At 31.5% G+C, this 16,362-nt stretch overlaps 1 protein-coding gene across 1 annotated transcript in view; it reads right to left on the bottom strand.

Moving 5' to 3' along the window:
• Positions 1–16,362, bottom strand: part of LOC145269030 (uncharacterized) — a 202,028-nt gene that overhangs the window by 50,763 nt on the left and 134,903 nt on the right. Inside the window, exon 3 of the mRNA XM_080124624.1 lies at positions 12,910–12,999. Within this exon, the coding sequence (XP_079980750.1) occupies positions 12,910–12,999 (90 nt within the window). The remainder of the gene's footprint in view (positions 1–12,909; positions 13,000–16,362) is intronic.

The following is a 16,362-nucleotide window of genomic DNA, read 5'->3' as shown; positions in this document are numbered from 1 at the left end:
TGAACCAAATATTAAACTTAACTCAATAAATAAAGCTCCATGCTTAGCTGGTCACTGGTACAGTTTTTATAGACCTACAATATGATTAACCATTGAACACTTTTGCTGAAAGTTAGTAAAATGATTAAAACATCCTCATAGAAGACATAGAAGAGATTCAACGATATAAACTAAAAAAAATTGATTTTATTCAGAGATGAAGAGGAAGAGAGTATGTGGAGGATGCAGAAGAACAACCTCCCACAAGATTTGGTTCTGGCCCCAACAGTATTCAACATATATACAAAGAAGCCGTAACATTTGCAGGTTCATCTATGACAACATTGCAATGCAATCAAATGATTTCAAAGTCATCAAAAATTGATTGATACAAGCACTCATGAAGTTATATTATGACAAGTAGCATCTCAACCCGAACCCAAACTAAGGCGTGTTCATTCCATCTTAACAACCATCTAGCCCAAAGAATACTCAACATCACCTGGGGAGGTAAACTCCTGCCAAACTTTATGCAGTGTCAATGGCTTTTTCTATTCATGCTTCAAAAGCTGCCATCAAGCTCAACAAGGCATGCAGGATGATTAGCAGCAACCTGAAATCAACCAACCCGCAATTCTTTCTACAGGTTGTTCGGAATGAGCAATTCCTTGGAGCACACTGCAGTGGAGCACACTGCAGATTCGTTGAAAGGTGTCATATGAGGACATCTCTTAAAATATGAAGAAATTACAATTTCTCACACAATATAATTTGGTTGATAATAATTATAAAACTTTACAATCACCTTTAATAATTAATATATAATGAAAATATTTACTTATATAATTAGATATTATAATACAATAATACTTGAAATATTATATAATAAAATGAATTACAAGATATAATACAAAAATATATATAAATATATAAATTAAAACAATATATAACATAAAAAATATTACTTTAATATTAGGAAATGAAAATATTCTTTTTAAGCGTTTCTGGAGACTTTAAAAATATAACTAAAAAAGATTTTTTTTTTTTTCGTTAGTTCCAGAAGATTCCAAAATCTAAGTGTTCTAAATTATTGGATTATGGAACATTCTCCAACAATAACTATAAATAGAAGAGTATGCATTTGTAAAACCAGTTATTGATTCATACACCAAAATTGAAAGGGATGCGTAGTTGGGGGGGGGGGACTTTCTTGCTAAAATCTAACTCCGGCCAAATAACGAGAAATGAAACGTAAATAAGCACACTGTACGTCAAGCCTAATAAACGATTCTTCAAACAAACCACAACTTGGTAAATATAGATTTTTCTGAATCTTGATATTGACCAAAGAAAATATATCTTTCAATGTTATTTAAGTACTTTTAACTTATGGTGTATTGCTAGAGCAAAAACCTTTATCTCCCTTAGATCATTCTGTTTACAGTAAAATAGTTTTTGTTACATTTACTTTTTGTTTTACAATAAATTTATTTTCTTTTTAACTTCATTCTGTTTTTTTTTTTTTACTTTTTATTTATAATATATATAAGATGATTGATAATTTGTAATTACAATTAAAAATCGGTTTCACAAGGAAGAACAAACAAAATCAAAATTGATTTTGTTCTAGTCTATTACTGCAAACAAAATAGCAAAAAATAAAAAAAAGCTATTTTTTTCTGTTTGAAAGAACACTTTGAATTTGCGTAACACACATGATGTCAAGTGTGTTATATGCCAAAATATCACTTCAAAATCTTCAATAATCAATGGATTTAAACATAATAAATAACATACTCATACCATGCTATAAAATAGATTTATTTATCAAGAAATTTCAGGTTGAAAATGATAAAGAACATCCTGATTTCTTCCAATATCTACTATTTCTACTGGAACTGGTGGAGTCAGTTTTCCAATCACATTCTTGAGCTGGTATGCAATTATATCAGCTTTTTTTTTAGCCAGTACCATTGGCCCTTTTCTGGAATACTTCATTACTGATACTTCTATCAGTATATATAATTGATAAAACTTCACCAGGAAATTTTTTCCCATCATAGGAGACTAAGGCTCAATCATCTACATTGAGTTTTCCCCTTCTATCCACATCCTCACATGAAGATGACTTCATATTCAATAGTTGATGATGGATCCTTACTTAAATTTGTTTTAAAAATTTCTATAGTCGAACCATCACAACTAATATCATAATCTTACTGAGCCCTGAGGCATCTTTAATATTTTCCAGGGTTTCTTTTATCAACTCTGAAATTTGTTCAGAACAATTACTCCCTGTCATCTTTTGCTATTTTGTAAAAATCAGAGTTTTGTACAATTGCAGCATTTTTACCTTGACTTTTTCTCACTAGAGAATTGGCTAAGCTACCAATTCCATCGACACCTTTTTCATGTGATGTAGCAAAATATTTACAGGAAACTTTGCATTTTAGTTTTTTGGTAACAGGTACCAGTTTAACAATGTTTCTATTTTGAAATTCTGATGATGGCCCATCTAAGTAGATTATGAGCATGTCCCCTTTTTCAAATTGAATGTAGTCTGTCAAAGCATTTTTAAAGGTAAAGACAATTTTTTTTTCCTTTGACTTGCCTATCTGTAATAATCAGGAATGATTGGAAAACCATTGCTATACTGAGCAGCAGTAAATAAATTAATAACAAAAGAAATAAATTGTTTTATTTGCTGATAATTTCAAACAGCAGCATTTGGCAACCAGTAGTTTTCAGCTTTGTTGATATGAAATGTTTTTATTTCAAATAGGTCCTTGTCTTAATGCTTAAAAAATTATCCAAGAAAAAATATTGTACTGATAAAAAAAAAAAATACAATAAAAATCTTTAATATTTCTTTTCATTGCCATATACATTTTCTAAATTTATATATATACTAGCAGAAGTACCCGTCGTTGACTGGGTTCAAAAACAGCCTACAGAAAATGGACTGTGATTGATGAAAGTATGATAGGTTATGAAAAGGAGGGGGTTGTAAAGAGATAGGTTTTGATACTCAAAACTTTTACCCTTAGCAAAATAGGATGAAAGTAAAGATAATTTTCGCGAAAATATATTTTTTTTTATATCAACTTTATTTCCATTCGTAGCCAAGAGTGACCAACAAAATGAGGTTTCCTTACAAAGAAAAATTTTTATATATATAATAATATAAATATACAAGAAATAAATGGTACCATAGTCAATAAAAGTTACTTTTATGGCAGAAAAGTTAATTGGTTTGTATTTTTAAGTAGTTTGTAAAATTTTTTTTTTAATTCACGAACCCGTTATAAAAAAAAAAAAAAAAATCAAAATGGCAGCGACTTTGAAATGGCACCTCAGCATTCTGTGTTAACAATTTAAGAGAGTTTCGTCAACATAAGGAATATTTATAAACATATTTTAATGTTTTCCATTATTTTGTGCTTCAATTATGGCATGTATAGTTTATATAAAAATTAATTTAAGTAGTTATCGCCTCAACATTCGTTTTAATTTCGGTTTGCTGAAATTAATTCAAGTAAAGAGCATTAAAAACTATTTCAAAACAAAACAAAAAAAACATGAACTGAACTTTTATTGACTATGGTAACATTTATTTCTTGTATTTTTTTGGGTAGTCGTTTGTTGGCTTTTCTGCTAAACACTCTTACTAAATAATATCGAAATATTGAAAAACAAAGAAACAAAAAGTTTTGAAAAATAATGAAGCTTTACTTACTACGTAAAATAATCCGAAACAGCAAAATGGGATATTAAAAAAGTAAACACGTAATTACTTTAGTTTTTTAAAGCAAAGAATCAATATAAATATGAGTAAGAAGAAAATAGCGCCCTTTTCAAGCAGAACAGCTTCGTTTCAGTTTTACAGTATTGAACGGTGTAGTATTCAGGGTTGTACTATTGTAATGTAAAGAACATGCAGAAAGGGTTGTAATCAAATGAATTCCTTCTAGTATACTGACAAAAAAAAGCTTTAACATATAAATAAAAATAAAAAGATTATATAAATGTTTTTAAAAAGACACGTAATCACGTGAGCAGGATTTTTTCCTTCTTTTGACACAATAACAAGTAACGTTATTATTTTTTATTATTTATCTATTTTCAAAAGAGTGCCACATGCAAGGAAAAAACAGTTATGCAAAATTTGTGTCGAGAATTGTCTAAAGTTCTGACTTTCTTTTTTGGCTTTCACTTTAATAAGAACGTGAATTTATTCAACACAATATGATTCAACTCAAAAAAAATAAATAAAAGCTAATGTGAATTAAGATTAAAGTTAAGGTGTTATTGTGGACCCTCACCCCTTTTAAGAAAACCTTGTTAAACTTTGTGACATTTACATTCTATGGAGGCCAGGCGCGAACGAACACCCAATAATTTTATACCATATTTCTTCAAACTGAAACATAATTACCAAAGTATACTTACACAAATAGATATGAAAAGTCTTTAAAGTTTGTGCCATATTTCCATGGAGTACAGGCGCGAACGCAGACCCCACAATTTTATTATACCATCCCTATTTAAGTTGAAACATACTTATCAAAGTATTCTTATGTACATCTATATCAAAAACCTTTGTAAGCATTTTTTTTTTCATTTTTTATTTCCATACTTTGGGGGCCAGGCACGAACGCAGACCCCATAATTTTTATGAACCATCGTTCTGCCAGATCAAACATACCATTCCTGATCCTTGATACATCTATCATTATATGTAATCAGTTTTTTAAAATAGTCAACCATATAGAAGCCTATTTGTGACCAGACACACACACAGACGTTCAGCTTTATATATATATAAATAAATAACCATAAAATAATTGTCTTCAACATGAAATTTGAACAAAACACAAAACTTTTCATTCAAATGTTAGATCATAAAGTTGAGGTTTTCTAGTACAAAAATAAATCAAGATAGAAACTTCATTCATAAGGTATGTAATCCTAGCCAATGTATTTATTTCTTTTGTTATTAAAATTTCAAATGAATTAGTTAATCACATTTTCAAGCATGTATCATAATAGCAAGCACGATATTTGATTTTTTTTTTTTTAATGGAGAGTAGATAATACAGTGGATGTGTTATCGGCAGCTCCAGTAACTCTCGCTTCTCCTTTTTTGTCCCCCATTTCCAATGAGTGATGTTTCTGACAAAGGGTGAAGAAAAAGCTGCTTCCCAGGTCGACAGTACTTCGTGAACAGTAGTCTGAGATGTCGGAAATTTTCTGTTTCTATGTCTATCCTTGCGGCCATGTCACTAGTAAGGGTGCTGGAGGTAAACGTTTTCATCTGGGCTGACGTTCACCGCCTGATAGTCAGGGACCCGAACCTTGGATAACCACTAAAGAGGCTGTCCTATCAGCAGGTGCAAAGTACTGGGGCTGCTGTATTGCCATTTGGTGAATGGATTCTGGACCATGCAGTAGTCTCTGGTGGGGCCTCTCGATGCCATACTAGTGGGTAATTGTTACGGCTTTACCTTATGTGCAACAAAAAAAAAAAAAATTCTTCCTCTCTTACTTTCCCTCTCTGTACTGCTCTAACCAAGTATACTGACCTGCTCCACAAATCCCAAAAACCTCAACATGAAAAAAACAAAAAAACACACACGAATAAACCTAGAACCCCATCCTCCAACGTAGACCCCTACTACCATGTCTCCTTCTCCAACATCAGGGGTCTACGTTCCAACCTTCCAGAGGTTGAAACCCAATTACAGGAGACAAAACTAGACATATTTTTTCTAAGCGAAACTGGAATAGGGCCGACCACCCCCCTAGATGAGTTCTTAATTAATGGATACTCTAACATCTAAATCTGACCCCCCCCCCAAGATCGCCATGGGCATGGAATATGTGCCTACATTAAAGATGGCTTCCAGTGTGGCAGGTATATATCCAGAGAAGACCCTAACTTACCTTATATGTGCTTTCGGGTTGCACTTGCTTACACCACCGCATTTATATTTGCCCTCTATCGCCCCCACAACAGTGGAGTTACTATCTTTTTACATGGGGGTCACCACTTATCAAGGCCCAGGAGCCACTCGGGGATAAGGGTTATTGTGTGTACACTAATCAGTGGGATAGTATCGTAGTAATAGTTAGTATTGGGGATTTGATAAGGCGTCATTACTTAAGGGGGCGGTTCATCAGGAATTTGTTTGTGTTGGACTTAAAGACATCCAAGTTGAATTCGGGGGGGGGGGGGGAACAGGCAAGCAGCAGAGAGTTCCACAGCCGTACAGTTCTAAGAAGCTTTGTTCATGGAATCTACGTTTTGATTTAGGCACGGATAAAGGGTGGGGAAAATTATTGACAGTGGTTTCAGCTAGTCGGGTATTTTTCGTGAAAGATTGGCGGGAGGGGGGGGGGAGAATGGAGCTCAGACGAGCACTTGCCATGGAAATAACGATAAAACAGAGACAGGCTCGCAACGTCTCTTCTGTGGGAGAGAGGTTGCAGGGAAGAGAAAAGGTCATCACCCACTAAGCCACAAAGTCTATTTTGTACTTTGTCAAGGCAGGATAGACTGTTTTTTAGCAGCTCCTGCCCAGATGTGGCAGCAGTACTCCATCCTTGGACGTACTTGGCTTTTATATAGATATTGGTAGTGAGATATCTTTGGAGCGGTAGAAGGATCCCACCATTTTCCCAGTGACCTTTACCACCGACTTGATGTATGTGTTCCATTTCAGATCAGGAGTAAAAGTCAAACCTAAAAGCTTATCAAAACATCGGGCCTCCTCCAGACGAGAGCCATTCATTTTAATCAATGCCAGATGGGGATCAGAGCGTTTATGATGTAATGATAGGAGCTTGGTCTTAGATGCATTAAAGGTAACCAGCCACCTCTTCCCCTACTGAACCACACGCTCAAGATCTGAGGAGAGAGAATCAGAGAACGTTGCCATTTATGGCCTTTGATGTGTTGCCATAGTCGTATCAGCATAGATGTCAACAAATGATTTTAGTATGTGTTTTGGGAGATCATTGATGTAGATGAAGAAAAGAGTTGGGCCCAGGATGGACCCCTGAGGGACTCCAGCATTAATACTGTGGCCTCTGATTTCTGCCCATCAACCACTACTCTTATGAGCCTATCAGAGAGAAATGATTTAATGATCGAAAAAACATTTCTAGTTATACCGTAGCTGGAAATCTTGTGAAGTAGGCCTTTATGCCATACCTTATTGAAGGCCTTTGATATGTCAAGAGCAATTGCTCTAGAAATGAAGCCTTTGTCGAGAGATTCACTAATTCTATGTGATATAAGTGTTAGCACGTCAGCTGTAGATCTAGCAGAACGGAAGCCATATTGCGTGTCACTAAGAAGGTTATTTCTGCTGAGGTGGTTGACTACTTCTCTATTTAATATGGATTCCAGCAACTTACTCATGACACTCAGGAGACTTATTGGTCTGTATTGAGAGGGAGATGACTTATCACCTGAATTTGTATTTACAAAGTATATTGATGAGGTTTTCCAGGATGTTGGAAAGCACTTCTCCTTAAGGCAGCGCTTAAACAGTTTGGTAAGTATGGGGGCAATTTCTGGTTGTAGCTTTTTTAATAGTATATTTGGAATACCGTCAGGGCCAGTTGCTTTACTGGAATCAAGGTTCTTGATTAGCTTGGCGACCTCATGCACAGATATTTGTATGTTACCTAGCATGTTGTAGGAGGAAATACGGGGAGTTGATGGCCTTCGTTGCATAGAGTAGAATTTTCTGCAAAGTCCTTGGCAAATTAGTTTGGCCTTGTCGGATGCTGACGAGATGACCTCTGGACCATTGATAATGGTTGGGATAGAACACACGCTTCTGTTCAGGATCCTATTTACTATTTGCCAGAACTGGTGGGAACCAAGCCGCTGCTCAGCTACTTTGTATTTAATGGATTGAGCATATAGCTCTCTTGCATTTTTTATTACTCTTTTACAGTAGTTGCTGGCGGTCCTGAAAGCAGCTTTAGTCTCAGTGCATCTATTACGTTGGTAGATATGGAAAAAGTGATTTCTATGTGCGATAGCAGCAGCACATTCAGGGGAGAACCGTGGCTGGTAGGAATTTTTTGGATAGTATGAATTGGTCTATGCCAACAAGTAACCATTCGGTCAGGTTTGATACTATAGAGGACATCCTTTTTAAACATGGAATGGAGAAGTAGATCAGATATGAATGTACGGAAGCTATCCCACTCAGCCATAGAGTATCTGTATACAGTACGGTGGAGAGGTACATCTGTAGACTTATTATATTTCATTTTTATCTTAACTGATACAACGGAGTGGTCGGAGGATCCCAGAGGAGATAGAACGGCACATGAGTATAGCTCCGGGGAAGTGGAGAGAAAAAGGTCTAGAAGGCTTGCGTACTGACCGGTAGTATCGGGCACACGGGTGGGCTCGCGAACAATCTGAGGCAATGGCAAAATCACATGATCTCACACTTGTAATGTTTTCTAAATAATTAAAACTATAATAGAAAATGTATTAAAAAGAAAAAAAAAAAAGGAAATGTGTATTTCATCGCTGTAAACCATGTCTTAAACAGACATTTTGTTATGAATTTACATGACAGTATAGGGTAGGTCAACCTTGGAACCCCGGTGATGCAATGATGATGATAGTTAATGTTTGACATAGAAAAGACCTACACAAAATATTTTTTTCAAGATCGTTATCTTTGTTTGAGGAAATTACTTTAAAAGTTAAAAAATTGAAGCTATCATGTTTTTCAGTGAATTGTCGAGAACATTCCATCATCAAAACAATCCGTACTGTTAAGAAAATGGAATCATTATTTAGAATATGTTTTAAACTACATTTTTAAATAAAATAAGTGAGGATAATGAATGAATAAAATAAATATTAACTGTAAAAGGCAGAATTAAGTTTTTAAAATAATAGCGACCAAAGTCCACTTTTTCATTTCAGGAACTTCTTTGGGGTGGGAACATTTTAGATTTCACTAAACTATGCCTCTGATTTGGTCTGGTCCTCTTCAATACATCTAATTCAACTCTACAAAGACTTTCATTATTTCTTATAACTAGCACTTATTTATATGAAACTGGAAGATAGCCTAATACAGTTTCCTTCAGTTATAATCCATTTATTTATTTTATTTTTCAGGTTAGAACGTCAGTAAAAGCACAACGTTCAGTTTTAACCCGTGGTTCAAAAAATTTGCTGGTCCACCATTTGAATGAAACAAGTCATCCAGTTTAGTTATTTCCTCGAAATAACTTCTTGTAGCCGTAAATTTCCTGTTTTGAGATGTGATGACTACAGTAAAATTGTCAAAAAGGCAGTCTGCACTTGTCCTCCTAACAAGGAGGTAAAATTAATTCTATAGATTCACTTGCAATCATGTTCCTTTTGTGAAAAATAAAATAATATATTGGTATTTATTATTAAACATGCAAATTTTGCTATTTTCAGGTTCCACTAGAAGAACTGCCATTTAGAGCAATTTTTAAATTAATTGATGGAACAACAAAAAGCCTAACAACATTTACTGGTCCTTTGGGGAAACTTTATATTAATAATTATCAAGATTTGCCTCAAGTAGAATTCTAAAAAAATGAGTGCCCCCCACCCCTTCCACACACGCTCCGATCATTATCTGACAGCAGAAAAAACAAATAATTTAAGTGAAGACCAGAGGCTACTTTTTGAGTATGTTGTTGGCATTTCTCAAGAAGTTCAACTAAGATATGCAGCTTAGAAAATTGGGCCCTTAAATCAAGCAAGATGCTTTACATTAGCCACAAGGTTAATGTGTTTATGGACCAGAGGTATCTATTTTCAAACACTATGATTAATTAAACATTCTGGTCAAATTTATCATCCAAGTGTATGCAGTTAGTTTGAGATCAAAACTGAATTTTGTTAACTAACAACAGTATATTTTTAATGATTCAGAGAACAAAATAGTTAACTGAAATCCAAATTACTGTTTTAAACAGTTTAAAATATAGTGCTTTTGCACTACTTCCGGAAAATATAATATCGATGATAAACTCAGATGAATTGGATGTGAGAGAAGAGGGCATTCAAACGATTATGTTTAATAGGTAAATAAATATTTATCCATTAAATTTTATTAGTTTTCCCAATTTACCCAAACAATAGTCAGTTTTATTCATATTACATCACAATACATATATATAAAAAAAAAAGTGTTTTCAAATAATTGTTTTTTGTTATGTTATTTTTTTCCCAGAAATAGTGAACTACTAAATAAATAAAAAAAGACTGAAAAACATTACTGCTATCAAATTTGCAGCCACACACTTATCAAATTTGATAGATTTTTCTCAAAAAGTTGTATATGGGCAGGAAGCAAGACAAAGTCAGCGTGCCAGCAAATTAGACCTTCATTTTCCCACAGAATAATTTAGTTCTATTATAACAGATTTTATTATTATGTTTAATAAAAAATTAAAATACATGGCTCTGTAACATGTAATACATCTTCACATATCTGTTTGAATTGTGAAATTTAAGACTTAGTTGCTAAGTAGCTTTTTATTTTTACAATTGTGTAAATCAAATGCAGTAAAAGTTGATATATTGCTCATCATGATTCATAATTAAAATTCATGTATTTATTTTTCTTTCAATGTATTTCATATAAATATATCAATTTTAATTGAATATTTTTATAAAAATAGTGAAATTTCAAAATCAGTGTTGTGTAAAATGCTATGAAAATTAAGGATTTCTCAGCATTTTTCTACACGATTTGGAAAATTAAATGCTCGATTTTCTGTTCAAGATAAGAATCTAATTTTTGGTATCTGTTCTTATCACATCAAATCCCAACTATCATCACCAGTGCCATGTTGATTTTTTGAAAAAAGTTGCAAATCAACCTGCCATAATGGCAGTAGTGCATGTCGCAGTCGCAAGCAACACTAAAAATCAAATGTCACGCTCACTATCATGATACATGCATGAAAAGTACTTAACTAATTCATTTCAAATTTTATAACAAAAGAAATAAATTGTTTAATTTGCTGATAATTTCAAACAGCAAACAGCAGCATTTGGCAATCAGTAATTTTCAATTTTGTTAATATGAAATGTTTTTATTTGAAATAGTCCTTGTTTAAATGTTAAAAATAAATTATCGAAGAAAAAAATAATTCAAATATTTAATTTTTCTTTTCATCACAAGGTAAAAATATTCAAAGGTTGAAATATTCAAAGGTTGAAAAAAAAAAAAAAAAAAAAAAAATTCTTTATCAACCGTAAAACTAAGCTGGCCTTGTTGATTTCTTACACTACATCACCAACTGCTGCTTGAAAAATGAATGCTGTCCAAAAATATTTTACTCCAAAATTCTTATATATATGTGTGTGTTCATTTAAAAAAAAAAAAACTACTTGATATATTTTTATGATACATACATGAAAAAATAAAGGTTTTTACACTAACCTGTGCAGGTTTGAAATCTTTTCAATAAAAAATTGTTTATGCTATAGAAACTGAACTTAAGGGATGGTGCAGTCCAAACCAAATGACCAATTCGCTTAGGACCAAAACTAGGACCAAAATACTTCATTCTGATTGATTGCCAAATTTGAGTATTTTCCCACTTCACGGAGCTTTGGAAATCGATATTTCACACGATGCTATGGTGTAATACACTTGACAACAAATACCTTAATTCTCAGGGATTCAATGAATAAAAAATTTACTAAAAAACTATTGGAATAATTAGAAGATTCCATAAAAAATTTAGAAAAACACATTTTTATAAAAATATAAAAAGGTACAATGCGCAGTTTTTACATGGTTTAACAATGTTTTCCGTCTGAATGTAATGCATGTGATGCTAAAAACAAGACTAGCATAAAAAAAATGGTCATAGGTATGGGTTTTTTATGTACGACATCAAAGACTACACACACCAAAAAGAAAAGAGATAAAGTATTATAAGGACGATTTTAAATAAATGTTATCGCTGAAAATCCTTCTCAATACACGTGACATGGAATGGAAAATGTAGTCAATTTCCATGATTAAAGTTTGTGAGTTCCTTAACTAAAATGCTAAGACATCTAACATTACTGATCAGTTAGAAGTGATCTGGCATTTTGAGGTTTACTTGCATCTTATGCCTAGCCAAAATGATGAGTTTTTTTATCACCCTGTTTGCGCCAAGCAAACAACATTTATTTCACCATTAAAGGCTATACAATAGTATAGGAAAGAAGGTTTTAGAAGAAAGAAAAAATAAGAGATAAAATTAAATTTATAAATCTTTATTTTAAATTTAATGAAAAAAAAAAAATGTGAAAAAAATTCCACTGAAAAACATTCACATTCATGTTTTAGATAGTTTTTCTAATTTTAGTTATTGCCATTTTATGTTTCAGCCTTTGCTTCAACCTTCTTCGGGTGCCCCTGTCAAGTTTAGGGAATTTAGGTGCTTTTTTACAATCAAGTGTTCCATGTGTTTTAGATATCTAATATCATCATTAGTTCTTTTGTAGGTTCTGAGGTATCATCCCTATTTGCGGGCCCCTGGCCAAGTAACTTACTAGCTCCATCACATTTTTTCTTCTAAAGTTCCCTCACAACCTCTAAGTACAATTCACTCTAGAATATCTCTTTATCAAAATCTTTAAACACTTGGCCATTTGTCTAATAGAACAATCTACATGGCAATGTAATTGGAAAAAGTGGAAGACCCTGGATTGTAAATTGCAGGTGATGGGAGAACTTTACTTTCATTTGATTCTAGAACATTCTCATAGTAATAAAAAGTAAAGTTTATAACTACTGAATTCCCCCCAAAAATGTCTATCAACTGAAAGCTGAACAGTCAAGTACCAGAACTTGACAAACTCATTCAACAGTAACATTAACCTGACACATAACAGCCACTTACCCGGTTCTTTTGGATTTTCTTTACTTTCATCTCTAATTGAGTTAGCAATTCTTTATTGTCCATTTTAATTCGAAGCCGTTCAAGTTGTTTCTAGAATAGAAAAAAAAAAAAAAATTATATATTAATGAGTATCAAAAAAATAGAATTGTATTTCTTCATTACATTATCTTGTGAGTAAATTGAAAAGCAAATTGTGCTTTTAATTTATATTTTTACTTTGGCAAAAATAGGATTCAGTGCTGAGTAGTGGTTGGGGGGGATTGTTTTTTTTTGTTTGTTTGTTTTTTATGCATATAGCAGTTCAGATAATAAATAATTATTTGACTTCTGGTAAAATTTTGAATTGGGACAGATCATTTTTATGCAATTTTTCATTTTAGAAAATGTTCATATAAGATTTATTTTGGACAGTCTAGATAATACAGCAAAATAATGTTGAATTATTTTTATTTTACAATTTTTACATTTTGTGCTATGGATTAAAAAAAAACTCAATATTTTTGTCATATCTAAATTTTCATATTTGTTTTTTTTATTATTTAAACACTAGCGGGAAGGGGCGGGGGGAGGGGGCGTCCTGCTTTGCCCGGTCATAAAGTGTTTAAATACAAAATCTGGACAAATTATGATAGTCGTGATTTCAAAACTTAAAGTCTTTGGATGTCATCAGCTAGAATCAAAATCAAAACTATATCATTCAAAGTTAGTGATGTTACTTACTATACCAATGTGATACACATATGAACTGATTAAAAATAAATTAAGATGAATGTACAAAATGTATAACGATTTTTTCAATTTTGACCCAGTTTTGACTCCTTGAAAACTATTTTAACCGGCTAATGACCCATAAAAACTCCCAATTCGAGGCTCCTAGTGCCGCAACATTTAGTTTAGGTAGAGATAGAGTTTGAAAATATGGAGATAGGCAGACAGACATAGTGAGTTTTATAAATTAGATTTCAAAAACAAGCCCAATTACTTCACCAGACCATAATTACTCCCAACATCAAAATTCAATCTTGTTGAGAAAATTGTGTTGTTCATTTCTGTCAGTGTTTTTTGTTTTTGCTTGTTAAATTATTTTTAATTGTCTGCTCTATTTTTAAAAGTTTGATCCACTTTTCAGTGAAGAAGAGCCAACTCTCTTAATATTCAAACTATATCGAATAATTATTTTTGAACTGTACCCACTAGACCTTACACAGGAATCTTAACTTTAATTTTTGTTTTAAACTCGGTAGATTTTTACCCAATTATTAAAAAATATATATATATATATATATATATATATATATATATAAAAATTATAACAAATTGTATAAAATCAAGTAATTTTTAAATGTTTTAATCTATAAAATTATTTTAAAAAATGTCCAGTTTTAGAAAACTGGACATTTTTAAATAATTTTATAGATTAAAACATTTAAAAATTACTTGATTTTATACAATTTGTTATAATTAATATATATATATATATTTTTTTAATAATTGGGTAAAAATCTACAGAGTTTAAAACAAAAATTAAAGTTAAGATTCCTGTGTAAGGTCTAGTGAGTACAGTTCAAAAATAATTAATCGAATACGTGAGGATCCGGCATGAATTTTATATCTGAAATGTCTTTTTTCGGCAGTTTAAATGCTTTAGAATTTCTAAGGATCAAGAAGTAATCATTTTTTGTTTAAGTATTAACATTAAAAGGCGCTGGCTGATTCCCCCCCCCCTCCTCATAAAAAAGAAATCATACATACCCATAAAAGAAAAATATACACCAAAAAATAAATTGATCTAGTAGTTTTATTTTTAAATAAAAAATCAAATCAAATGGCCGAACGTTGAACAATGATCCCACAACACTACCTTGAAGTCTGAATGAAGCAAGGATGTAATTCCAAATAAATAAATATAGGAAAATATAAACACATTAATATAGTACATATTTCTATATGTACTAAAGGAATAAAGTTAAATAAAAATTATCAATTCGAATTAGCCTTCAAGCCTTTACAAAGTTATCTTCCTTAGACTAGTTAGAAATTGAGTTAGGATAAAACAATTTTGTTTAATAGACCGTCAGCCTTTTAATGGGATGTAAAAGGGGTGGGGATTATTTTTGGATAATAATGTGTAATGCATTAGTAATCTTGGAAAATTTTTCACACACAAGATTTTGATGCATTAATTAATAAATTTGAATTTTAATCCTTAAATTAGGGCTTAACTTTAATTCAGTGTGCGTACAAAATATAGCGAATCAGAATACATCTTTTATTTACTTGCTTATAATAAACAATGATTTTAGTATATGTTAAAATCAAGATAGCGGCACCCAGTGAGAAGTACAAACTATTTTCGATTTCATATTGATAAAAATAACATCTCATTTTCTTCTACATTTTATTTTTTGCATCTTTCTAGATCAGGACAATCTATTATAATAAATAAAAAGAAAATTATTAAGTGGAGGGAGGAAAAGAAAGAGAAATATGCTTGAATATTTGTTTTCATTTTAAAGAGCAATATTGAAAATATAAACAAAGACGAAACTATTTTCAATTTCATGTTAGCAAAATAACATTTTCTTGTTCATTTTATTTTTTACATCTTTCTACATCAAGATTTAATCTATTATAATAAATAAATAGGAAAATATCAAGTGTTCAGAGAATGAAATATGCACGAATATTTGTTTTCATGTCTGTTCAGAGAATCTCAATTATAATAGCACCAAATAATCATAACTTATCGATCAACAAATTTTCGTAATTTCAATGCTTTTAAGTAATCTATTTTTGGCACATTTGTAGATGAACACTAGGTACCTCCACGGTGATGTGTAAAACGTTAATAGTACACATTTTAATAGTGACATCATTTCATGTGCTTGTGTTAATTTCTATGGACAAGCGTTCACGTTATAATTATTAATAGAGTTACGTTTTTTTTTTTGCTATGGATAAAAAATAATATAAAACTTACTTTTTGTAAAACAAATACATTTTTATTAACAAAGTACACTGACTAGAGTTAATAAAATAAAATTAATTTTAACGTATTCTGTTGAAACATGTATTTAAAAATAATGATCTACACAATACTCCGTACATTTTTGAAAAAAAAGCGCCAAACATAAGGACCACCCTCTATCAATTTAAATAACAAAACAAAAACAAATTTTTTTAAGGCTGATTTTGGATTTGCAATTTTTATTATCTCAAAAGTCTTTTATATGAATATATTTTTTTATTATTGCAAACCCGTTATTAAAAAAATCCATTTAAACTTCATATCGTGTAATATTTGAATTTAATATCATTTAAAGCTTTTTAAAAATAATTATATTACCGAGAAAAAAATTATCCAGAAAGTGTTGTTTTTTACCATATTGAATTTATGTCCAATTTTTTTTTAACTTTGAGGAAAGTGAAATAAATAACAGGATTTTATATATA

The sequence above is a fragment of the Euprymna scolopes genome, chromosome 4, assembly GCF_053919585.1.
Source record: "Euprymna scolopes isolate OS-2025 chromosome 4, ASM5391958v1, whole genome shotgun sequence".
Lineage (NCBI taxonomy): Eukaryota > Metazoa > Mollusca > Cephalopoda > Sepiida > Sepiolidae > Euprymna > Euprymna scolopes.
Note: the sequence above shows the minus strand (reverse complement) of the source record. Positions and strands in the feature narration are given on the sequence as shown.